General features: G+C 35.1%; 2 protein-coding genes and 1 long non-coding RNA gene across 3 annotated transcripts; all 3 read left to right on the top strand.

Moving 5' to 3' along the window:
- The first annotated feature begins 3,674 nt into the window (after window positions 1-3,674).
- Window positions 3,675-4,687, top strand: LOC110370152 (uncharacterized). The gene is made up of 2 exons (XR_010276924.1): window positions 3,675-3,840; window positions 3,948-4,687. It is a non-coding gene; the product is annotated as an uncharacterized LOC110370152 (long non-coding RNA).
- Window positions 4,688-7,949: 3,262 nt separating this feature from the next.
- Window positions 7,950-10,289, top strand: LOC135116554 (uncharacterized). Its single transcript, XM_021325858.3, has 2 exons — window positions 7,950-8,135; window positions 9,139-10,289. The coding sequence occupies exons 1-2, from the start codon at window positions 8,115-8,117 to the stop codon at window positions 10,141-10,143; spliced, it is 1,026 nt and encodes a 341-aa protein (XP_021181533.3). The 5' UTR covers window positions 7,950-8,114; the 3' UTR covers window positions 10,144-10,289.
- Window positions 10,290-22,933: 12,644 nt separating this feature from the next.
- On the top strand, window positions 22,934-24,357 carry LOC110370129 (uncharacterized). Its single transcript, XM_021325859.3, has 2 exons — window positions 22,934-23,023; window positions 23,260-24,357. Exons 1-2 carry the CDS (start codon window positions 23,003-23,005, stop codon window positions 24,175-24,177), a joined length of 939 nt encoding a protein of 312 aa, XP_021181534.3. The 5' UTR covers window positions 22,934-23,002; the 3' UTR covers window positions 24,178-24,357.
- Window positions 24,358-25,548: the final 1,191 nt, after the last annotated feature.

The raw sequence follows: 25,548 nt of genomic DNA, 5'->3' as shown, positions 1-25,548 counted from the left end.
AAGAATATAACCTGTACTACTCGTTGATGTAGAATCATGTGACATTAAGCAATATCTTGTTGTATTGTGCATGAATACAGAAAAACAATCGAAAACCGTAATTTGTAGTCAATAAAATTATGATTATAACATTTTTTGCGGCAAATAAACTTACCACGACACGTCCATGTATCGAGAAACAATTTTCCAATGCTAATGTTAATTTTGTCCTTTTTAGGATTCCCTAGTAAACTAGGAATTCTTATAGGTTAGCCATGTTTGCCCATCCGTTTGACTGCGCTTAATCTCATTGACTGATAGCACTAGAAACCTGAAAGAAGACGCCATTATACATCCATCATCACACTCCATACAAAATTGCCCCACGTCCTATAACAAAGTGATATGTCTCAACAAAAATATAAAAAGGTTTAAAACAATATGGCATACTTTTCTATTTTCTATTTTCAAAACAATTTTTTCGAGAGAAAGATAGTGTTTTGGGTGCATTCAGCCTCTTAATTCGATACTTTTTATTTTGAAAATATAACGTTTCCAAGCATGTAAGCATGATTAAGAAAAAACTTTTTACAAAAAAAGAACCGACTACCAAAAACATTAAAAAGCCAAAAATATACATATAATAAAATTGTAGGCCGTTCGCCACCGATTTATTTTGGCAAAATTAGTTTTATTTTGCTTTTTTGTGTTTTTGGAATTCTATTCTTTTTTATTATTTTTTTAAAATTATGGCATTTCAGTGATAAGCATATTTGTCACTATCCACATAAGGAAAGTGCTCGTCAATATAAATAATGTAAGCCCAAACACGAGGTCGTTAACATATTCATTTGTCGAGTTCCCTCGACCTTCTCTGGTCTCCATCATCAGGTCAGCTAAAAACCTTCACTGTTGAATAGTGCAATGCAATTAGGCATACCTGAGTGTCAATTTTTTACCCTACACATGCCTACAAATTTCAAAAGTTGCCCTCGATTTCTCAGGGGTTCCATCGTCAAATCGTTACCTCATGACAATGGAATCACCTGGTAAGTAATCTTTTTTTTTATTAGCCTATGCTGTCCCACTGCTGGGCAAAGTAATCCTAACAAACAAAAGAAAAATCGGGTCAGGCGTTTTTGGGTAATCGATGAACATACAAAAATAATAATTTAAAAAATTCTTCTCCATGTGAGAGGAGGCCTGTGCCCAGCAGTAGGACGATGAAAAGGCTGTAAAAAATGGTAGCGGACGAATTGAGAACACCCTCCTTTTTTTTGAAGTCGGTTAAAAATACATTGATTAGTCAAAAGCCAGTTACCAAGTTGAATTTAGAAATTCTCAGTTAAGATTTGCTATGGTTTGTAGCAACATAGTATTTTCTGTAGTTTTAAAATTTAATTTTGTGCTTAACTTATTATTGCATGTAATCCCAATTTGCCCGTGAAAATTTACAATTGGGTTTTTCTGTAATTTTAAAAGATTATACGCAGTTTAACATGCAAACAATAACTGATTATTAAATCCCACAAATAGTACAAAATTACTTAATTGGTTGAAAATATGATTATTATGTATTACAAAACCCTTGGTCTTTCGTATATTGCATATTTAAAAAGTATATTCATGTACTGTTAAGCTGAGTCAATATGAACAAAGTATATGTAGCCCAAACACAATGCAGCTGCTATTAAGAAGTTCCCTAAATTATACTTTGCATTGATGGTCAGGTCTTATAAGTCATAACGTATTTCTGTGTCAAGTGCTCATTAATACTAATAAAGTGTACACGATGAGAAGTTTAAATTAGGAACAGAGTTTCTCCACTATTATTTTATGACTTTACAAGATTTTAGGAACCGGCTCTGACAAAATAATGTCGTAAAATACTCATTTATTTTCTAATCTGCGACGGAACACACAAGCTAATAAAGCTTTAATGAAAACATTTCACTAATCAGTATTTGACATACTTGTTAACGGACTGCTAATTTGTTTCCGATACCGAAACATACGGCAATTATGTTCAGACATTAAAATGTTACTCACAAATTAAACACAAATGTCTTCATAAAACTGGCTTATTACAGTTGATCAGTCGAGTTGGTCCATACTATTCGTAAAGTGGCAGCAATATAAAGAACATAGTGGAAGCGTCTCAGGACCAGGCTTTTTGAAACAACTAAGATGAAAGCATACGTTCTGGTAATTATTTAAACAAGTTTTCCATCAAATATAGGAATAGTATATCAATGCCATCAAAGCACGTTTTCATTGCATTGTTAGGTTTAACTGTTTACAGAGTTTCGTTGATGAAAACCTCTACCTCTCAGGTGGAAATATCCGATTCATAGAATCGATTTACGGAGTCTGACAGAGCCGAACTGAGTTGATCAGACTTGAAGACATTTTGTCTAAGCTTAATGGTGATGTTGCGAAGAGTCTGTTCACGTACATGACACTGATAATTGATAATTGAATGAACTAATTAATATAGTATTAAAAACTTATTTTCGTTTTTTTATCTATTTTCCGCAATGGCATTGCAAATTAAGATTTATTACAAGAAATATACCGGATGAATTAGGACAATAATGTGTTTCTTGTTTCAGTTGGCCCTTCTTGCATTGCTTGGACTTAGTGCATCCGATTCGATAAACAGGCAGCTCGCAGCAAGGCGCTACTATGGCAATGGAGACATTGTGTATGATCCAGAGCTCGAAAATCGATTTGGTATCGGTGGTTATATAGGAGGTCACATAGGTGGTTATGTCGGGGCTCACGGCGGAGGTGGCTTTGGTGGTCAAGGACGAGGTTATATGGGAGCCTATGGTGGTCCTTATGGTCGCTAATCTGTAGGTTTTGACAAAATAACAAGAAGAAATGAAAAATTATTTATGTAATACATGTCCTTTGGGTTACTTCAAACATATTTATATTTTGTGCAGTTAATGGATTGTAAACGCAGAAACGTCATATACTTAAAATTATGTATAAAATAAGAAATCATAATATACCATATTTTATGTTGTTTTATTTCCCTCTTCATAAAAATACTCACTTGGAGAAAGCTACAAGCTACAAGTATTTTGCAAGAGTAAAGGTTTTCAGAATATTAGCGATTTTAGCGGAGCTGTTTGCATTTTGTGACATCTGTCCCACCTATGGGATAGTTACCTGACCTTAAATAAATGCCGTATAGGTTAGACCTCGAAACGGGAGAATCTATACCCTAAAAACTTTGATCGTATTATCATCGTGCCATCTCATTTAATAACACAGAGGCAGGCCACACGGTCATCTTAGTGGTCAATTGAAACTTTTCGATTGATACCTGAAATTGCATACCACTCATTCCCAAAACTAGAGTAATTATAATTGATGCAACTATACCCCTGGGGCAATTATCCTGGTTTAACCCTAAAATCTACATAAAGAGGATATTTTTTTTGTTTACATCCAAAGGCTCTGAAACTACTGAACCGATTTGAATACTTATATACGCTGTTCTGCTAGCAATTTCGGCCCGACTTGGGAATCGAATCCGAGACCCCGTGGTCAGTAGTTGTATTATACAACTACTAGACTAACAAGGCAGTAATCAGATGTAACATAATAACAGCCCAAGTTCAAGATGTAGTTTTAAAACTCAACACAAAAATTCGTCACAAAATTAAACGTCTTGTATTTTAAAATTCGTTTTCACGGAGTTATTGATACAAGAAGCGGTTATCGCTTGTTCAGGAGCCGTCACAAATGGTACTATTTAATCCTGTAATTGGTAGTACCAGTATAATACCTTGATCGCTACCGTTATGCGTGGGTGGTGAAGGAACAAAAATGAAATTTTATAGTATTGAGGTAAGAAAGAATTTCATTACAATAAAAAAAAAGATTAGTACACAGGATGATGATATTTTATTCACAAGTAAGGGAATTATTTAAACGACTTTCTAATTTCTTTTCAGTTGTTTCTCGGATTCATCATCTTGTCATGTCAAGTGCACCGATACGATAGCATTTCACCGGATAGAATATATATATCAAGGCGAGAAGCATACACGGATCCTGGCCATGAGATTATAGAACTACTCGGAAGCAGGAGGGATGGAAATTATGGACATCGAATTCATCACGGACTTACGGTCCCCTATGTTGAGAGAGCTCAATATCTTCGATCTCAAGACGACTCATTGCTAGCTAAGAAACTGTATCTGACTAACGACGGAGAAATAATTGAAATACCTCCACATATTGGTCCTAAAGTAAATTTTGCTGACATTGATAAATTGGTGCTAGATCGACTAAAAGAAGAGGACCGAAATTTCCTAGAAGCAAATCTGACACCAGCTGAAAGAGAGGCTCTTCTGATCAAAGTGCAAACTGAAGGGGAGAATTTTTCCCTGAATGAAAACCGATTTGGAGGTTACCTAAAAAACCTTGCCTCTGATGTCGGTGCTGGCGCAGCCGGTTTTATCGGCAAAAAGTTAGCCGGTCCTCTTGGTGGTCAGCTAGGAGTAGCCATGGGAAGTTATCTTGTATTCGCAATGACCGAATTGTTGGGAAACATCAAAGGGAAAATTCGAGGAACTTCAGTCACAAGTAACGGAACCACTACGAGTGTTAGGACCGTTACAATGGATGACCGAAGAAGAATAAACAGATACATTTAAATTTCTATATTTTTAATAAAAATAAAGAACTGGTACTGCAGTGGTTTTTAATAATTATACACGAAGTTTTACAATCTGCGCACATTTAACTCACTACCCGTTTGTTGTTATTTATTTGTGAAAGAAAATAAAAAAATAGGTGTCTATTATTTTAGGGTTATCTAAGAGACGGGCTATTTACTTTTTTTAATTCAGCGTGAGTAATTCCCAAAAAGAAGGAGGTTTTCAATTTCGGGATCTTTTTATTCTCGGTGTGAAATAAAAAGAGGAGCCGACCGGCTCTTTCAGTCGATCGGAGCTGATTTCGGTCTGTATGAATAGAAAAATGGGTGCCGATGCTCTCCGAGCCAGTTTGTCTGAACGGCAAAGGTACTATAAAGTACCCGAAGGGATCATGTTGAATAATCGCTATTCGATAAATGTCAAATTTGGGGAAAATGAAAAAATCTGAAAAATGCAAATATTTTGAAAACTACTGAACTTCGCCCATACATAAGGATGGTTTGATTTGTTGCTCTTAGGGCTTTCTATTAGCTCCTTCTGGAATTCTTCTTCTTCCTTCTTCATACAATATTTATAACAATATAAAGTTACTCGGTTTTGAATTCACCTGTAAATCATTTGTTTGTATTTACACGGGCAGATGCACGTCTTAAAACATTTTGGTCTAGAATAATAATTTATTAAACAATGTAGGTAAAATACGAGCGAAAGCGTTGTGTCACTTCTGCGATTACATTCTATGAGCGTGACATCATGTCACAATACAGATAACGTATTCAGACAAATTATTTTTATGGACGTTCTTCTTCTTCTAAATATAAAAAAATAACTTTCAAATTGAAATCATTGTTTTACGTTTAAACTAGCTTCTACTCACTGTTCACTGAAGTATCTAAGTAGGTACTATAAAAAGTAGCGTACCTTGATAGATCTCCATTCATCAGATTATCGCGTTCAAGAAAACGTATTCTTTAGCTGTACACCTATTTGGTAAACATAAGTCAGGTATAGATTGTTATTTCAAACAACTCAATGATTTCCCTATTTGGTATAATTTTCACAAACGTCTCACCAAAGAACAAGTCTCTTGATGTCCATAAAAAATGATAGAAACTTGAATATAGACTTATTTCTACAACTTGAAAAATAAACTGTTAGTACAATTGAAAAGAAGCCGTATTATAATAATTATAGAAAAAATATTGTGCAAATAAACACGCGTAATAAATAAATCCTACAAAGTTATGGAATGTTTCATTGGCTCGATTTCACCGCTAGTTGTGATATAACCATAAAAAAATACTCTCTATAGTATATCTTATGTGATCTTAATCAGTAGGTATTACCTGTTTAGCTAGGAATTGAGCTTACATTAAGTAATCGAATTGCGAAGTTTGTGAGTGCTTGTGTTGGTTAAATTTTGAATGGTTAAATTTATGGAAATAGATTTTCCTTAAGAAAATTAAAATTTGGTAATTTATATATTCCAAATTGACGTGGGCAAAGTCCGGGCGAAAGCAAGTCTCCTTATATGAGAGCCTACACCTAATTGTTTCCGAACTACTAGCAAAGGACGATGGGCGTTTTGGTACCTTGTCCAACAGTGTTGAATGTAGTACCATTGCGTAGGTCTTGGCAAGGCAAAAAATGTTTACTATGACGACTAGTCCCAAATCCTTGTCCATTTCGCGTGACATCGACTAATAGAATGCATAATGTTCATAAATCATTAACGTAGATGTAGTTCTTAAATCCAACTGTATCGAATAAAAACTGGTAAAGTAACAAAAAAACTAGAATTTGGCCTTTTTAGAATGTTTGCCTGCCGATTGATTTGAAAAAAGACTGTGCAAACCTTTGCAGTTCACGCAGAACTAGCTGATATTATATAGCTGGTATTTGGTGAAAGCTTTTTAGTCTTTACAATCAATTGAGGTTGAAAAGTCAGGAGACGATGTTTACATAGTACATATTACGACTCAATCTTGCTCGTCAAGACGTGCTGAGATAATGATGGATTTCTTCTTAAAAAAAGATGAATATAAATGTTTTGAGCTTTCGTCAAATCAGATGACGATTGTGTTTCCGTAGTATGACTCCATAGACTATTACAACCTTTAGATTATAATAGAGTGTATCTCAAACAATGTAAGATGTCTGTTAACTGAGTTTAAAATTATTACACTGACGACATAATATGCCTCTTAATGAATTTGCATATATGGATGACATACTTGTATGTCGATTCAATTTTTATCGTTACTCGGATCGGACAGCTAATTGAGGCAAGCCCCATAGTTTTTATTATTCTTCACGTTAATACCTTTCTAATGATATATCATACGCTACTGTTGGAGCGGGTACCAAATCCCATACAAAGTGCCCATTGTCCTTTAAGGATTTTTATCTAATTCAAAGCGTTATGTAGAAATTGAGGAGCATTTACTTGCATTTTACTTGCATCATTTACACCATTATTTTCATTACCATTAATTTCGTTTAGGTATATTTGGGATATTTTTAGCTTCGGATCTCCTGCTGCCTTTCTACGAGCAAAACATTCAACATCCCACTTGGTGCTATGTGTTACCCACACTACACTCACCAACACACGTGCCCAGCACGGTAAGTGGGGGTAAATGCCCCCAAATTGCTGGGGGTCTTTCTCCATTAGTGGACGTTTTACAGCTGTGAGCGCAGTATAAAAATAAGAAAATAAATAGTTTTACTTTTTCTTTACAGTAAAAATAACAAGCACTCTATAATATGTTTTCCCGTTATTATGTTATTCAAAACCGTGATAATTTATTAAATTACCTACTAGATTCTGTGTTGGGGTACTGTAATAATGCATGTAAATATGGAATTGTTTTATGTACGACATTATTATAGCCTATAATGCATTTTAATACAATTATTAAGTACATGTACCTATACAATTTTGGCAGAATTTAATAAGGATTTTTTATATGTACTTTTGTTGTTCCCCATGTTTATTGATTTAACATGTTTATGTTTGATTATAAAGGTTTATTTTACAATAAAATTTACAAGAAACCTCTCGCACAACTAATTTTTTTTCCGAAAAATCTTTATTTATGTGGTTATTTGCATGTGTTAACTTAAAATAAATGTCACATGACCGTGTTTGTTTTTGTATACAAGGACTTTTAAAATGTACAATTTACATCAAATAAACAACTTTGTATAAAAAAATAATTAATATTTTCGAGAAAAGGGGTCGAAGTCAGGATCAGTAAACAACACTATGTTCTCGATTGATTCATTACATCAGTCATATATGTAATATGCATAAAATTATGTTTTAGCATGCGTTACAAATTTAACTCAGGTGTTTCGGCACATATATAATGCCTCCCTAGTATTCTAGAAACATCTTAGTTAGGTACTCACGTTAGAGTAGACTAAGTTGACGGCAATATTGGCAAAACCACGACGATGAAAACGCATAATATTTTGGTGAGTTAAGTAATTTTTTGTATTATTTAACTACTTTTAACTTTCGTCTTTGAGTAACAAAAGCGTTACAAAAACTTTTGCACGAAAAGCTTTACCCAACTGTCAATTTAAATTCTCACCTTGCATTTGACTATCATATAAAAGCTATTCACATCATTTTAAGTTCTAGTATTTATTTATTTTGAAAACCACATGATACCTAAGTATATAAAAAAAAAAATTACAAAATAATTAAAACCGACTTCTAAAACACTGAAGAGCAAAAAATAATAATATTTTTAGATGCATTGGCCTGTCTAGAAGTCAGTTTATTTCGCCACCGACTTTTAGACCGATGCACCTAAAAATATTTTTTTTTGCTCTTTAGTGTTTTTAATTTTATAAGTCGGTTTTAATTTTTTTAATATAAAAAACTCTAAGAAGCCGTTTTTTTATTTGTAAAACGTTTTTTTTATACTTTCAGTGGCAACCATAGTTGTCACAATCCATAGAAAGTTCTCGTCAAAATGAGTAATAAAAGCCCAAACATAAGGTAGGTAATATATACCATTGCCAGGTTCCCTCGACCTTCTTCCGTTTCCATCATCAGGTCAGCTCCATACTTTCACTGTCGTATAATGTTATCAGACAAACACCTAAGTGTCAAGTTTTTACCCTATGCATTCCCACAACTTTTGAAACTTGCCCTCGATTTCTCATAGTTTCCATCATCAGATGAGAAATTATGTCCATCAAATTGTTTAATTACTTTTTTTTCTTCGTAAGTAAGGCTGGCATCAAACTTTTATCTATTATACATTTTTTTTATACCCACGAAGGCTCAGCTACCATTGACCCGATTTGAAAAATTCTTTCGCTGCTGGAAAGCTATAGTCATTCCGAGGAACATAGGCTACATTTTGTTCCGAAACGGGTAGTATTCCCATGGATCGCGGGTGACACCGCGGGAAAACGGCTAGCCATATAAAATTAATTAAATATTAAATTAATTCCAATGTTTCAGATTCTACTACTGGGAGTACTGAACGTATGCAATGCTCGCCGAAGCATATGCTACTATCCGTATGCATGTGGATCGTCACCTTCAACGATCATTAAGTACCGACCAAATAACGGCTACACGAGACCTCTTATCATGTCGAGATTAGATGGTGATTCTATCACTAGTAATGCTAATGGCGTTATTAATGGAAACCAAGGTGGTTCTATCGCTGCGAATGCCAATGGCTACATAGGTGGTAATGGTGGGCAAATTGCCAGCATCACCAACGGATATATTGCTCGTCAAATTGCTGAGGCTATTGATTACGGCAGTGCTAAAGGATTTATTGCCAACCAAATTGCCGAGTTTCTTGATGCAAACGATTTAGCGGTTGTTGATGCTCGGCAAGTGGGAAAAATCTTAGGTACTGCTAACGGACTTATAGCTGGAGGTGGAGGATCTATTTCTGCAAATGCCAATGGCTACATCGGTGGTAATGGTGGCCAAATTGCCGCCAATGCTAACGGAGTTATTGCTAGTCGCATTGCCGAGCTTCTTGATGCAAACAATTTAGCGGTTGTTGATGCTCGCAATGTGGGACAAATCTCAGGTACTGCTAATGGAGTTATAAATGGTGGCAGCGGTTCTGGCTCTGCTAATGGCAACAGCTACATCGATGGTGTTGGCGGGGGCGCTGGAGGAGGAATCGGTTGGGGACTTGGTGGGGGTGTAGGCGGGGGAATTGAAGAAAGAATCGATCGGGGAATTGGTGAGGGAACAGGTGGAGGGCTTAGTGCGGAAGTAGGTGGAGGGCTTAGTGGGGAAATAGGTGGGGGTGTTGGTGGGGGCGCAGTTGGCGAAATTTCTGCTGGTGCTAATGGGTGGAACCGTTATGGCGATGACATTGAAGCCATAAATAATAGATTTAGCATCGGTGGGCATATCGGTGGCAAAGTAGGTGCCTACCTTGGTGGCAATTTAGGTGGATATGCTGGGGCCGGTGCCGGAGGATACATATATGGATAATAAGATGGCTAAGGAAATTCAACTATATTGAATGAAGAAACATTTAATGTGATACCAATTGACGGAAAAGTTTCTTTGTCTGCAGTAAAAGGGTATTATATCAGTCTGTATAAAAATATCACAACAACGAAACAAATAAAAAATCTTAAATATTTACAGTGTTTGTTTTAAATTTGACAGCGGTTAAAACTTGATAAACAGGTTAGTCCCTTACTTACTATTGAAATGTTGGGGTTCCTAAAGGGGTTGCTTAAAGGAGACAACCACATTACTTGAGAACTATTTAATGACTAACAGTCTTACTTAAAAACGTGAATTAAAAAATAATTTATACTTAAGGGGTGTTTAAGAAAAAATCTTACTTATAAACGTGGCTAAATTAAATAATTTTCTTAGCAATGTCTTAAATGAGCTGTCAAATTAAGTAGCCTCACACCCTTGTTTAACCCGCTAATTAGCAAAATGGCTGGATTCGTACCAGCTGATTTTTCATTTCCGGTTTATTGACAGCTCAACTTTTTAATTTTATATTTTACGGATGCCATTGTTGCCATTACACAACGTTTTGATGACAAATATTTTTTTAAGCTACCAACATTCCGGTAGTGTTGAGAAATTAGTATGTTTTTATGTCATTATCTGTTCATTACTTAAGACATGCTTAAGCAACGTTTATAGGTCAAAATAATTCAATCACTACTTAAGGCTTTAAGTAGTAATTAGGTAAAACAATGCTTAGAAGATGATTAGTTGATTTTTATAAGTAAGGCTGTAAAAGACTGAAATGACATATTACTATAAGATAGACGGTATAATGCAACTCAGCACTACATAAGAGAGTTAACACACTTAATACTATAATGGACCGTACTCACTATAATTATTACACTTCACCTCCCACGGAAAGTGAAAAAAAAGTAAAATAATAATTTGCTTTTTTTTTTTAAATCATTAATTAGCATTATTAAAAATTTAAACTTATTTGAAATAAAATCTTAACCTACATATATATTCTATTACAGTATATCCTACATTCTTATCATTAAACATTGATAACATTGCAATGTTATCTCAATTTAAAACTTACTCATTAGCTTACTAACATTAATTATTCTTACTCATAACTTACTCACATATTTAATTTTATCTTAACCACATTCATTGACAAAAGGGCCTAGTCCTATTTTTATGTACTAAATCTATTTTATTATTCTTAAGTATTTTAACATTACAACCTAAATCTTCCACGACAGTGTAGGGACCTTCAAATATTGCATCTAATTTACTACGTGTTTCATTTTTTAATAAAACTAAATCATCTTTCTTATATGCAGTTGAATTAACAGATTTATCATATATTTCCTTACGTCTATGTTTATTTAGCAACAAATTATTCTTGGCATCGGCATGAGCTAACTGTAACCTATATTTTAATTGTAATGGGTAGCTATCCATGTTGTACAAAGGATCTACTGAATCGGAAATGCTATCTGGTATTCGACAAAGTTTTCCAAAAACAAGTTCATATGGCGTATAATTTGTTTCAGAATGGACTGTATTGTTAAAACTAAAGCACCAAAATGGTAACCAATAGCTCCATGTGTCAGTATGATTGTTACATTGAATTCTCAAAAATGCACCCAAAGTTTTGTGAGCATTTTCAAGGGCTCCAATTGACTGGTGGTGATAAGCTGTAGAAGATAATTTTTCAATATTAAGAATTTTACAAACCTGTTCCATGGTTGCAGAAATAAATTCTGTTCCTCGATCTGTAGCTATTGTTTCCGGAATACCAAATTTTAATATAAACTCTCTAACAAAAGCATCTGCAATGGACACCGTTTCTTTATTTTGCATTGGAATAGCTTGAACAAATTTTGTTAACTCGCACTGCATAGTCAATATATAACAATTACCACTATCGTCTCTATCTAAAGGTCCCACAACATCTAAGTAAATCTTTTCGAATGCCGAGGAAGCTGTTGTTGTAATTTCCATCGGCTCCTTAATATAACGAAAATATTTAGATTTTTGACATTTCGTACATTTTTTGACAAAATCCTGAACATCTTTGTCGATACTTGGCCAATAGTATCGCCTCTTGATGGTATTTACCATTCTGCGCACTCCAGCATGACCACTGGTAGGCAGTAAATGAAAGTCATTCATAATTAACGTCTTCTCATTGTCATCAGTTATTCTTTTAACACCTCGTAGTATACATATTCGTGGTCCGGACCATTTAGTTAGTGTAGTGACTTCGTCACAAACACTTTTAACAAATTCTAAATTATCATCATTTTTAATTATACAAACTTCATTTATACGTATTCTTTCACAAAAATAGCTTAATTTCTGCACAAATTCGGCTCGCGAGAATTGCGCCTTAAAATCAAGATTAATATACAATGTCTTTTTACTGTCTAAAAATGCAAAACATTCAAATTCTGAAGTTATCAAGTCATTATCCCTAAATCTTTTTAATTTGTTGCCTTCAATCAAACACATTTCTACTGAATCACAAGGTTTTCTTAATATATCCACAACTCGTGGTTGATCAGGCCAGTTGTTAGTGGAATTATTAAGAGCTTTGTTTTCATCTACATATTTCATCTTATCCTGCTCATTCATCCTTTTCTTTTGCGCTCTAGTCATTACAGCCAATGCTTGCTCATTCATACTCTTAAGCTCATCAGATGTTATGCAAACTCTAGATAAAGCATCTGCCACAACATTGTCCTTGCCTTTTACATAAACAATTTTAAAGTTATATTCTTCTAAAGTTAACCGGAATTTAATTAATCTACTAGACGGGTCTTTCATCCCAAAAAGATATAACAATGGTTTGTGATCCGTCATGATGGTAAATTTATTTCCATATAAATATGGCCTAAAATATTTAACAGACCACACTATAGCCAAAAGTTCTTTTTGAATAGTTGGATAGTTCTTTTCTGCTTTATTCAGGGGTCTACTAGCATATGCAACTGGTCTAAGATCCTTATTACATAAAACAGAACCAATAGCAGTACCGGAAGCATCTGTCTGTAAAATAAATTCATGATTGTCCGAAAAATCGGGATATTGTAGAATGGGTGAACTCATTAGTGCATTTTTCAAAAACTCGAAGGCCTGTTGACATTCATTAGTCCAAATAAATGGTACATTTTTTCTACCTAACATATTTAAAGGCATCGCTATATCTGAGAAATGTCTTATGAATTTACGGTAATAGTTACAGAAAGCAACAAAACGTTTAACTTCCTCTGCATTTTTAGGTGTAGGATAATTTTGTAGTACTTTAGTCTTTTCGGGATCTGGTAAAATGCCTTTTTCTGAAACCAAATGTCCTAGATAAAGAATTTCTTTCTTTAAAAATTCACATTTTTGGGGGTTTAACTTCAAATTGACTTTTCTTAGTCTTTCCATTACACTTATTAAATTTCGATTATGGCTAGATAGATTTCTTCCAAAAACGATAAGGTCATCTTGATATACCAGACATCTATCGTAAGTTAAACCAGACATTGCTATAGACATCATACGACTAAAAGCACTAGGACTGATCTTCAATCCCATTGGTAAACGTTTCATGCAGTATTGGCCAGTATTTGTAGTAAAAGCCGTTAATTTACGACTACTAGACTCTAAACTCACTTGGTAATAGCCTTGGTGAAGGTCAAGATGTGTAAAATAAATGGCTCCAGTGAGAGTATCTAAAATTTCATTAATATTTGGTAAAGGGAATTTATCGTCGCAAATAAATAAATAAATAAATAAATAAATAAAGCTTTATTTCATTCCACATTTTGCATGCTAAATTGAGAAATATAAATATAAAATAACAACTAAAATCAAACAAATCCATATAAAATTACTTAAGTTTTAAAATACATTTTGAATATTTTTGAAATAATTAGATAGATTTTAATTTAATTCTATATAATGACTAAATTATTTCATTTAGTAAAATCAATTTAAAATTGGGTTGCGGTTTTAGTTGCTTAGTGTGGACCCCCTTCGGGTAAAAGCCTCCTCCAAGGACTTCCATCGTTCTCTTTGTCTAGCCAAGGATAACCAATTTTTCCCTGCTACCTTTATCAGTTCATCTGACCATCTAGCGCCTGGGCGGCCTCTAGCCCTACGACCTCTAGGACCTCGCCATTTTACCACTCTGATGGTCCACCTGTCGTCGTCGTATCGGGCTAGGTGTCCCGCCCATCTCCATTTCATTTTCAGAGAGAAGGTTAAAGCGTCGGTTAATTGTGTTTTGCTGCGAATGAACTCATTTTTGACTTTGTCCCTTAATTTTACTCCCAATAAACTTCTTTCCATTCTTCTTTGAGTTGTTTGTATTTTGTTTCTAGCTTTTTGATCGAAAGTCCAGGTTTGACAGCCATAGGTAAGACATGGTAGAATCACTGAGTCCATAACAATTTTTTTGATTGACGGTTTGAGTTGTGATTTGAATATTTCTTTGTGTGCCCAGTACTTTTTCCACGTTATTGCTATTCTGCGATCTATTTCTTTCAAGTTTCTATCTTTTTTAAATGAAATCTGTTTGCCTAAATAGATGTAACTTTCTACAAACTCTAGTGGTGTTTTGCTTACAAATATGGACGCGGTGATGTGATTAGTCATTATTTTAGTCTTTTCCAAATTCATTTCTAAGCCGACCTTGATGCTAGCCTCATGTAGATCGTTTATCATATTGTTAAGTTGTGTAGGGTTCTCGGAGAATAGAATTATATCATCGGCGAAGCGGAGGTGGCTTAGGTATTTGCCGTTTATGTTTAATCCCTTCGTAGACCATTGTAAATTTTTCATCAGGTGTTGTAGTACAGCGATAAATAGTTTTGGTGAGAGCGGGTCGCCCTGTCTCACGCCTCTGTTTATTGTAATTCTTGCCCCCATTCGATCTAGTTTTATTCTGCTCGTACTTGCCGCGTATAAGTTTTTCAGGATGTTTATGTACTTGTCTTCAATGTTTATTGACTCTAAAGCTTCCCAGATGCTATCGTGCGATATAGTGTCAAAAGCTTTTTTGTAGTCAATGAACGCTACATATAAAGGCTTGCGGAATTCTGTGTATTTTTCGATTACCTGGTCTAGAACTTGTATGTGGTCGTGTGTGCTAAAGCCTGATCTGAAACCGGCTTGTTCTATCGGCTGGTGCGCGTCTATCTTGGATGTTATTCTTGTTAGAAGACAGGAGGCAAACAGTTTGTACAGGCAAGACATTAGGCTTATTGGGCGATAATTACCTACATCCTTTGGGTCGCCTTTTTTATACAACAGGATTATTTCTGATTCCGTCCATGAATGCGGCACGGCCTCCTCGTCTAATATTTTATTAAACAATATGTTTATAGGTTTCAATAGTAGGGATTTTGCAATTTTAATAAATTCATTTGATATTTTATCTTGGCCCTGGCTTTTTTCTGATTTTAGCTTTGTAATTTGAGTTAAGATTTCAGTGCCAGTAAAATCGGGAATGGGGGATGTATTATTGTTTTGGTTGGTAATTTTCCTGTGATGTGTGTTATTAAGCTGGCTGTAGAGGTTCGCATAGAAATCTGTGGCAACCTTTATGATGTCCATCCGGGTGTTAACGTTCCTCGAGTTCGGCTGAAGACTTGTGATCCAGGTCTTTGTTTTGTTTAATTCTTTGTACGCCTTTTTTGCTGACCTTGACTTATCAATGTGTTTTTTTATAGTATTTATTCTGTATGTATCGTAGCATCTCTTTATTTCCTTGTTAGTAGTTTTGTAGAGCTTTTTCAATTTTTCTTTGTCGTTTTTGTTTAATTTCGGTTTGTTTTGTAATTCGTTTCGTTCTTTCATAAGTTCTAGTGCTTCGTCGGAAAGTATTCTATTGTTTTTGTTTGTTTTTATGTTTTTAATGCTGTTCAATATAGAGTGCTCAATCTTATGGCAGTATTCGTTTGCATTATAGGAAGTGTTTGTCGATATAAGTTCAGGTATGTATTTTTTTAGATTTACGAGGTAAATATCTTGCTCTTTCGGTGTTTTCAGTGTGATTGACGGGTTGGAAAAGTTGCGTCTATTTCTTTTATTTACGTTTAAGTTTAATGTAGCTCGCAACATTCTGTGGTCTGAACCGAAAGGGACCGATGACAGAACCTCATATTTGGAAACAAGTTTTGGTTTTGTTATCATGATATAATCGATTTCATTTTTTGTGTTTTTGTCTGGAGATATCCATGTCCATCTCCTGTGCTTCTTCAAATTGAACATAGTGTTTGCTATTTTCAAATTGTTTTCATACGCATACTGAATCAGTCTCTCTCCACGAATGCTTCTGGCTCCATGTCCGTATTGTCCAGTCACTAAATGATCGTGACGATTCGGTTTCCCTATTTGAGCGTTGAAGTCGCCCATGGAGATAATGTATTCGGTCGAGATAGAGTCATGAGCTTTAGCAAGGTCTTCATAAAATGCATCGATTTCCTCCTGCGATGAGCTTTCAGTAGGCGCATGCGCTTGTATAAAGGCAAAAAGTGTCTTTTCCAGAATAATTTCCAGTATACACACTCGATCTGATATTCCGATAAAGGCTTTAATGTTTGCTTTGTACTTTTTCTTAACCAGAAAGCCTACACCCAGTTGGCCTTTGGTTAAGCCGATGTAGTACATAACGTAGTTATTGTCTTCAATAATATTTTCTCCGAGTCGGCGGATCTCGCACAGGCCCAGTATATCGTGATTGATGTTTTTTATTGCTTCTTTTAGTTCTATCAATTTAGTTGCGGACGAGAGCGATCGAACATTGAAGGTGCATATGTTGTAATTGATTTTATTTTTTTCTATCCTTGGAGGGTTTTGGTCGCATACTCCCGCGGTGACCAGCCGTATTGGGAGTTTGGAAGTGGGTAGAGGGTCCGGCTGTAGTTGCTATACTATGTTGCTATGTGATGTTGGCTCCGAATAGTTATTACCGGTGTCTGTCTGAGTGAGAACTAGTTTTGGTTTTTGTATTATATAATCTTTCATGTTAGATACTTTGTTTTTCTTCGATGGTTGTCTAGCGGCGGCATTAACGGGTTGGTTCTTGTGGTTAACCTCTGGTGATTCCGATAGGTTTCTCTTGTTTAGTTGCTTGCTCGAAGAGTTGTTATCCCTTTGTAGAACTATCAGTTTATCGTATTTGATGAAGGCAGTATTGCCAGCTTCCTTTTCTTTCTGCAGTTGGGCTTGTAGTTCTCTGCGCTTTTTCAGGACGTCTATGGGGTAATCCTCCTTTATATAGTATTGTGTGTTTTGTAGGGTTTTTAGGTTTTTTTGGATCTTGATTTTGAGACCCATAGTGGTAAACGTTATAACTATCGGCCTGGGTTTATCGCCTTTCTTTCCTACTCTTCTGACAGCTTCGATGTTGTTATTGTCGCATGAGGCTTTAAAATACGTGTTTATTATTTCTATAATTGTGTTTAATAATTCTTCATAAGATTTTTCTTTGTCTTCAACTCCAAACAATACTAGATTTTTGCGTCTGATATGCCGTTCCAAGATATTTAATCTTATATTCTGTTCCTCTAATTTTGTTTCTAAAAATTCGTTCTTTAATTCTAAACTTTTAAATTTTTCGTTAATATTGCTGTTGATTATTGCTGTTGATGATTGTTATCGTCGCAAATAACTTCATTCAATTTTCTATAATCTACCACTAAACGCCATTTCTTCTCACTACTTTTGTTATTTTTCTTTGGTACTAATAAAATTGGACTGGACCACTCACTTGTTGACTCTTCTATAATATCATTTTCAAGCATATTTTTAACTTGCTTAGCTATTTCTGGTTTAAGGGCCTGTGGTAACCTATACGGTTTGACGTAAACAGGAGTAGAATTTTGGTTCACGACTATAGATTGCTCATAAATATTCGTTGTTGTTAATTTATCTCCCTCTAAATGAAAAACATCAGAATACTTTGCACATATTGCCTCAATTGATTGCTTCTCTTCTCCGTTTAGATGACTTAAATTTAAATCAGACAACAATGTTAACATCAATATTGGTCTTATTAAATTGACAGACATTATAATCTCCTAATTTATCTATATCTGGTGTGAAAGATGGAAAACTCACTTCCTTGTCACTAACATTAAGTATCTTGATAGGAATTCTATTATTACTAACTTTTGCTATTGCGTTTGCTACAAACACATCTTTCGCTAATTCTTTACCCCGTATAACAACTTCTCCGTTTATATTCTCACTAACAAAAATAAAATGAACTGATTCTGAACGAGCCGGAATAGTTAAAGCATTTTTCATCCTATCTTGTTCGGAAACGAAATGTAAATTATGTTGCTTATTATTCATAAAGAGTGTTAATATATTTGTATTAATATCTATATTTGCTCTGAATTTTTCAAAAAAGTCTAACCCTATGATTCCATCAGCTCTTAAGGGTAGCGAATTAAAAACTAGAAAATTGTGCTGAATTGTTACATTGCCATTATTTAATAATAAATTTACCGAACCTTGAGACTGTATCTGACCACCTATTCCATTTATCAACGTGTTATCGTTACAAACAACAATATTTTTTGGTAACAACTCACTCTTAATAACTGACAATGTTGCACCCGTATCAACAAGAAAGTAGTATTTTATATTTTTAATATAAAATGTTATGTACTTCGCGTTACCTTGCAATGACCATATAAAATGCTTAAGATCGAAAAAACTGGTCTGATGTACCTATATTATTATTATTTTTACCACCTTCACGCGTGTCATGTACTTGTTCTACCGGAAAGGCATTTTGACCTCTTCCGCGGGTCCTTACATACCTGGAACCCCTATTACCTCGTTGATAACCGAAGGACGAGCGATAGTTGGTTCTAAAATTTCCACGGAAACCTCCTCGGTTATAATTGTTACTATATTGGTGTCCGCGAGGGTAATTGTTACTATATTGACTACGGCCAGTATCTCTGTGGTACCTTGATCTTTGTGATCGCCTGACATCATACGAACAGCGTCCATTTTTAGATGCATATAAAATATTACCTGAAGCTTGAAAAGACGTGCACTCTTCGTCTTTTGCTGCTTGTATGGCATCTTTCAAGTTGTTGAAGCCGCGTGCCGAGATGATGGTGCTCAGCCTCGAGCTACGGAGACCATCTGAAAATCGTTTTATGGCAAAGTTTTCGTTAATCGGCTTTAAAACGGAAAAGGTATCTAATTTTCCATCAGCTTGGGTAATTGTCAATTCTGTAAATAACTTTTCTACCTCACAACCATAGTCCTCAATAGACCTCGAACCTTGCTGAATATTTTGAAGCTGCGTCTGTATAGCCATAAACGATTTCTTAGGTAAAAGACATTTCTTCAAGTCGTCAATCAATTCTTGAATAGTTTTGTATGAGCCTGAAATTCGCAACTTTGCGTTCTCACTCAACCTACTTTTTAAAACGAAATTAATTAATAATCCTTTACCTGGGGCGTCCAGCATGCCAGCATACATTTCCACGGAGTCTATTAGGCGCTTGGTGGTGGCCTCAACACCGTCCATTACTGGAATCAAACTACACGCCACCTTAAGATCGAAATCCATTTTTCCTAAATCTAATGTAACTGGAAGAATACACAATTTAACTATTTCCTCGTACTTCTGCTTTATCTTTTCGTAAAGATCAATTGCTAATGCCAAGTTAATATCCTTACTTTTCTCTAACAATAAAAATGTTTTACAACAATTTTCGAAAGCGCTCTTTGCTTGTTCTGACTTTGCTGAAATAATATTACCTCTGTATCTACTTTGTCCCTTTTTAACTAAATAATTACGTATTTCTACCAAAAAGTCATAACTTTGTTTTAAAACATCAACCATATTCTTAATCTAGAAATATAATAAGATACATGTAGAACATTCTAAATGAATGCGCTAATGCAGCAAAAATGTCCAACGTTGCATTTTGTTTCCGTTCGGTGTCGTATGACTGAGTGTCCGTGCATGATTCTAGCGTCTTTAAGTTTTTGCGTTATGAAATATGATACCGCGTTATTAGTTCACTTACTGATGTTTTACGAAAATACGTCAGAAAATAAAATACACACCACTTAACAATTCACTGCTGCTGATTGTCGGTACCTTCAGTACGTCCTCTGATGGATGATCTGATCCTCTGCATGGTAGTCATCGCGATTTCCTGCTGAATCCATGCGCGGTGGCAGTTTCTGTACAGCCTCAGGCCAAAATACACTGCTACGATTCCAATAATGGCCAAAACAATGTAGGTAACAATGCTAAGCCGCTCCACGTGACCTCCGATACCTTTCATCAAAGCATCATTGTTGCCTCCAGCCGAGCTTTGCGTGAGAAAAACTTGCTCCTTTTCCACAGATGACCGACACATTTTATTGATTATTAATTATTTAATTTATGCTGAAATAAGATGCTAAAAACGGAAACTCTTAAACTTGACGCTATCCCCTTGGCAGAGCCCATGGCAGGGTCGCCATGAAATGTTGGGGTTCCTAAAGGGGTTGCTTAAAGGAGACAACCACATTACTTGAGAACTATTTAATGACTAAAAGACTGAAATGACATATTACTATAAGATAGACGGTATAATGCAACTCAGCACTACATAAGAGAGTTAACACACTTAATACTATAAAGGACCGTACTCACTATAATTATTACACTTCACTATGTTGGGTTCGGCTTTCTGTCTCCCCAAATAAGTACCTCAGCAGCTAAGTAACAGTGTGTAATATGGATACCTACAGCTTTTCTCAGCCTCAATCTAGATATTTGTTCAACCCAATTCCCCTTGATATGAATAGTTGTCAGTCCTTCCGGCTTTTATATATCCGTAACAACTGCTAAAGATGTTTAAACGACACGAGGGGCCCAATCATTTAATTTGTTTTCGAAACACGGAAGACCTCGTCATGTCATGGATGGACATCTTAACTTAACCGAAGAATAACTTTCCGCTGTAGTGAAATATAACCTGTTTTGTATATAGTATTTTATTTTTAGTAGTTTAAATTTGTAAATATTGTGTACATATTCTTATTTCACAATTTAATATTTACAATACATATTTACAATAAAAATCAAAAACTAACCTTGTAAAACAGAACAACTAAAAAGCGTCAAAAAATTCGTCCCCATCGCTTCTTCTTATTTAAATAAATAAATTTTTAGCCTGTTATCCAAATAATGGCCTTCTAATTAAAATATTATTTTTGAATCCGTCCTGTAGTTTTTGCTTCTATTCAATACATGCGTAAAATAGTAAAAATCCTACTTACAAATAAATGGAAATGTTTGTATGTGATGATGATGTCCTACTAGCCGAGTACACGACCCGAGAGAGATCAGGCGCAGTACGTCGATTCTATAAAATTCAGACAACAACTCGCATTTCACTTCGCTATTCACTCTCACTTCGCATTCGGTTCAAAACGTTCTAAAAGTCATCTCATACTTTATCTGTTAAAATCTCGAGTTTAATTTAGTTCAACTCGCAAACACGCTCGCAAGAGTAGCGCTAGTGTAGTTTGAGGATGCCAATCACGAAACTCACGGCGGATTCAGATGCGAAGTTAAGAATGAAGTCTTACAGAATCACACCACAGGACCGACATTAACGTGCTTTACGATGCACGGGTGAATCATTCATTAACTTAATATGGTGTTTATGTTACTAAGTAATAAATCTTTTCAATAGAATTAACACCGAAATGGTAAATGGTTTTACCAGAAAATTTTTAGCTGCACATCCTACTAATATTACAAATGCGAAAGTCAGTAGTCAGTATTTAAGCGCTTGGGCAAGATTGCTGATGATTCCGTTTTAAAAATGGTCTTCTACTCCTTCTACCAATTATTATTTTACTATCAATTAATCAGTCTAACATTTCTGTGGTTTCTTAAAAGTAGCATTCAGACGTACCGATATGTAACGTTACCCCACCGATCAGCTGTATTCCGAAGTGGTAGTACTCCGGTTGCGACAGCTGTGCATTGTTGGTGTTGCCCTACGATTCCACAAATCTTCCTTGGACTTTTGTGCCGAGAGTCATTCACATAGATGAGTAAAATGGGACAAATACAGATACTAAAAAACAATAGGTCGGCGATCGCTCAGCTTTATGGAAAACTTTATAATTTACACAACATACTTAAAGTTACTAAAAATAAATGTAAAAAAATTGGATTGGCTGGAGATAAAGAAAGATAGTACTCATCAGTACTTAACTAACCAGATTTCAAAACATCGCTGATGTAGCTGACTACCCCAAATTACACATGCATCACATTGCCACCCACACACATACACACTCACACATAAATATAACTTCTTTTTTTTTCTTCGTACAATAATTATGTATATGTGTTCCTTCTTCCTCATTATTATTGTATAAAAAAACCATGTCGATATAATATTACATATATCCTACTAGTCCTAATAATATCCTACTAACATTATAAATGTGAAAGTTTGTGAGAATTTATGGATGTATGTTTGGTATTCTTTCACGCAAAAAGGGCTGGACAGAGGTGGTTGAAATTTCTAATGTAGATAGGCCCTGATTTAACACATAAGTAACTTTTTTTCAACACACCACGCAAGCGAAGCCTAGGGCGGAGCTATGTATGCTAGTTATGTATAATTTTATGCAACTATTCATTACATCGGTCAAGCAGGTCAAATATATTAAAAAATGTTCAAGTAGGTGTGACAAATCATAATGTAATATTTTAATACGTATATAATGTCAACCTTTAATACTCGCTGTACCTTAGTTTAGTACTCAGATTTGAGTAGAGGCTGAGTTGACGGCAGACGGTATTACCGACGCAAAAACAACAATGAAAGAGCAAAGTATTTTGGTGAGCTGAATAAAATTTGTTATAAAAACCCTTTTTAACCGACTTCCCAAAAAGGAGAAGGTTCTCAATTCGTCGGGATCTTTTTTTTTACCTGTGAACTTTCACTTTTTCTACAAAATCCATTGAGGGGTTTTGTTTAAAAGAGAGAAAAGCTTCTAGTCAAATATCTTCAAATTAATTGCTCCTTTACTAAAGATAACATTTCAAGTTTTATAATGTATCAACATTTGTTTCAGATTCTTTTATTGGGAGTACTAAACGTGTGCCACGCTGGTAGATCCTTATGCTACTCTGTGTATCCATGTGGACCGCTTTCATCAAGCTACTACAGGCTATTATCTTACCAAAGCCCTCTAGTATTCTCGAGAGGTGGTAGTATAAACGCTGATGCACACGGGGTTATTAATGGTGGCGGTTCTATCTCTGCTAATGCCAATGGCTACATAGGAGGTGGTGGTGGTCCTTATTATGGCACTGGTCATCGTTGCAATGGTCTTGACCACGGATATCTTCTGAATCGCGATGGATCAATCTCAGCTAATGCTAACGGCATTATAAATGGTCACGGTTCTATCAATGGTAATGCCAATGGCTACATCGGCGGTGGTGGAGGTCATATTTCGGGACAAGCTAACGGGATTATAAATGGTAACGGAGGTTCTATCTCTGGTAATGCAAACGGCTACATCGGCGGTGGTAGAGGTCGTATTTCAGGACATGCTAACGGAATTATAAATGGTTACGGTGGTTCTATCTCTAGTAATGCAAATGGAGTTATTGCTAATCGCATTGCCGGGTACCTTGATGCAAACGCTTTAGAAATTGTTGAAGCTCGCCATGGGGGAACAATCTCAGGCAATGCCAACGGAATTATAACTGGAGGCGGAGGGTCTATCACTGGGAATGCCAACGGCTACATAGATGGCAATGGTCAAATTATCGGCAATGCAAACGGAGTTATTGCTAGTCGCATTGCCGAGGCTATTGCCAGTGATGTTGGCATTGGAATAAATGACGGATATTACGATACTATTGATGCCGTAGATTCTAGATTTGGATTTGGAGGACACATTGGTGGGCATATCGGTGGCCATATAGGTGGTGCCTATCTAGGTGGATATGCTGGGGCTAACGCCGGTGGATATATTGGATAATGAAGAAGGTTAAGGAAATTAATCTATTTTGAATGAATAAACATTTTGATGAAATACAAATTGGAAAATAAATAAAAATAATAATTAAAGAAGCATCTGATATAACTCCAATTGTCATCCTTGTCTGCAGTATAACATAGTATATCACTTTGAAAAGTAAAAATATTATGAATAAATAAATACATGTAATTTTTTTGTACCCTTTAATATTCCTTTTAAGGCTAATGAGGCTTAATACATAACACGTCTTAGTTCTCCTTTTGTTTTTGTTTTCTGAAGAGGTATTTGACTTGAGAATTATATTCGAAACAAGCTCTTCCCAACCATATTAATGAAACTAAAATATTTTGCTGATAATCCGCTTTTTAATCTGTGTTTTTTCATAAAGTTAAGTAAAAATATTTCTGATAAAAAAGTGCAACACTTTAAATAAAAATAACCAATATGGAACACTTAAGAATATTTGATTCGTCTTCTTAGCTGATAAAATAGGCCTGTTGCTCTCAAATTATTTAAAATAATAAACAAATAGATTGAATCGAATCCAACTTGTTACAAAATGTTCTTGTTCAAGTGTTAAAAAATATAAAAACTAAATTACACAACTTTTTAAATAGCACCCTGCAACAATTACAATACAAAACCTGAAACTATAGTTCAGGACAGAGGACGTAAAAATATTCCAGTAGATATTAAGAATTCCCAAATTGTCTCACTACGTATTCAAGGTACATCTCTTTAAATGAGTCATAATAAATGTTGGATATAAATTAAGCCAAGGAAGCGACCGTTTACGTATGGCTTTTTATCTGTGTAGCTTAAAAGTTGCCTCACACAGGGCAGTAAAAGTTTGGAAAACAATAATTTCATGAAGTTTGAGAGGAGACCTCCGTACGGATCTAAGTATTTTAAATGCAATTCATACTTTTATCCAAGTTACCATGTAAAAGCTTACAGAAAAGGAGGAGAGAAATATAGCGGAGATGATGTAAGGAAGGAGGATCAGGCGCCTTCTTGTAGTTCAAGCATTACACAGTAGGCATGATCAGTTAGTAGAACTAACGATACGTTTCTGGTTCCCTGTCCAATCCGTCAATGATTAGTTTTGATTGACTGGAGATTTTATTTAAAGACTTCAGGAGCCCTGCTGATTAATGCCCATTTCCTATCTGTATGAGAAGAAGCCTGTGCCCTGTGTAAAAAACTGATGAGGATTTGCCAAAGAGGGCTAATATTTTAACAATTGGCCTTATTTTAATCGTATTTAATTGATCTTTATGCAAAAACAGTTATGAATGCTTTTTCATTTTTCATAAATAGGTACCTAGATATAGTTTAGAAAAGTCCTCTAACAGCGCGCACACTACATAG

Source organism: Helicoverpa armigera, chromosome 11 (genome assembly GCF_030705265.1).
Source record: "Helicoverpa armigera isolate CAAS_96S chromosome 11, ASM3070526v1, whole genome shotgun sequence".
Lineage (NCBI taxonomy): Eukaryota > Metazoa > Arthropoda > Insecta > Lepidoptera > Noctuidae > Helicoverpa > Helicoverpa armigera.
The sequence above is the reverse complement of the archived record's forward strand: the minus strand, read 5'-3'. Positions and strand labels throughout refer to the sequence as shown.

Bases quoted from the DNA above. Each gene is read 5' to 3' on its own strand.
- LOC135116554 (XM_021325858.3), top strand. From the start codon at position 8,115: ATGAAAACGCATAATATTTTG. The intron at 8,136-9,138 runs GTGAGTTAAGTA...CCAATGTTTCAG, and splicing joins TGAAAACGCATAATATTTTG to ATTCTACTACTGGGAGTACT.
- LOC110370129 (XM_021325859.3), top strand. From the start codon at position 23,003: ATGAAAGAGCAAAGTATTTTG. The intron at 23,024-23,259 runs GTGAGCTGAATA...CATTTGTTTCAG, and splicing joins TGAAAGAGCAAAGTATTTTG to ATTCTTTTATTGGGAGTACT.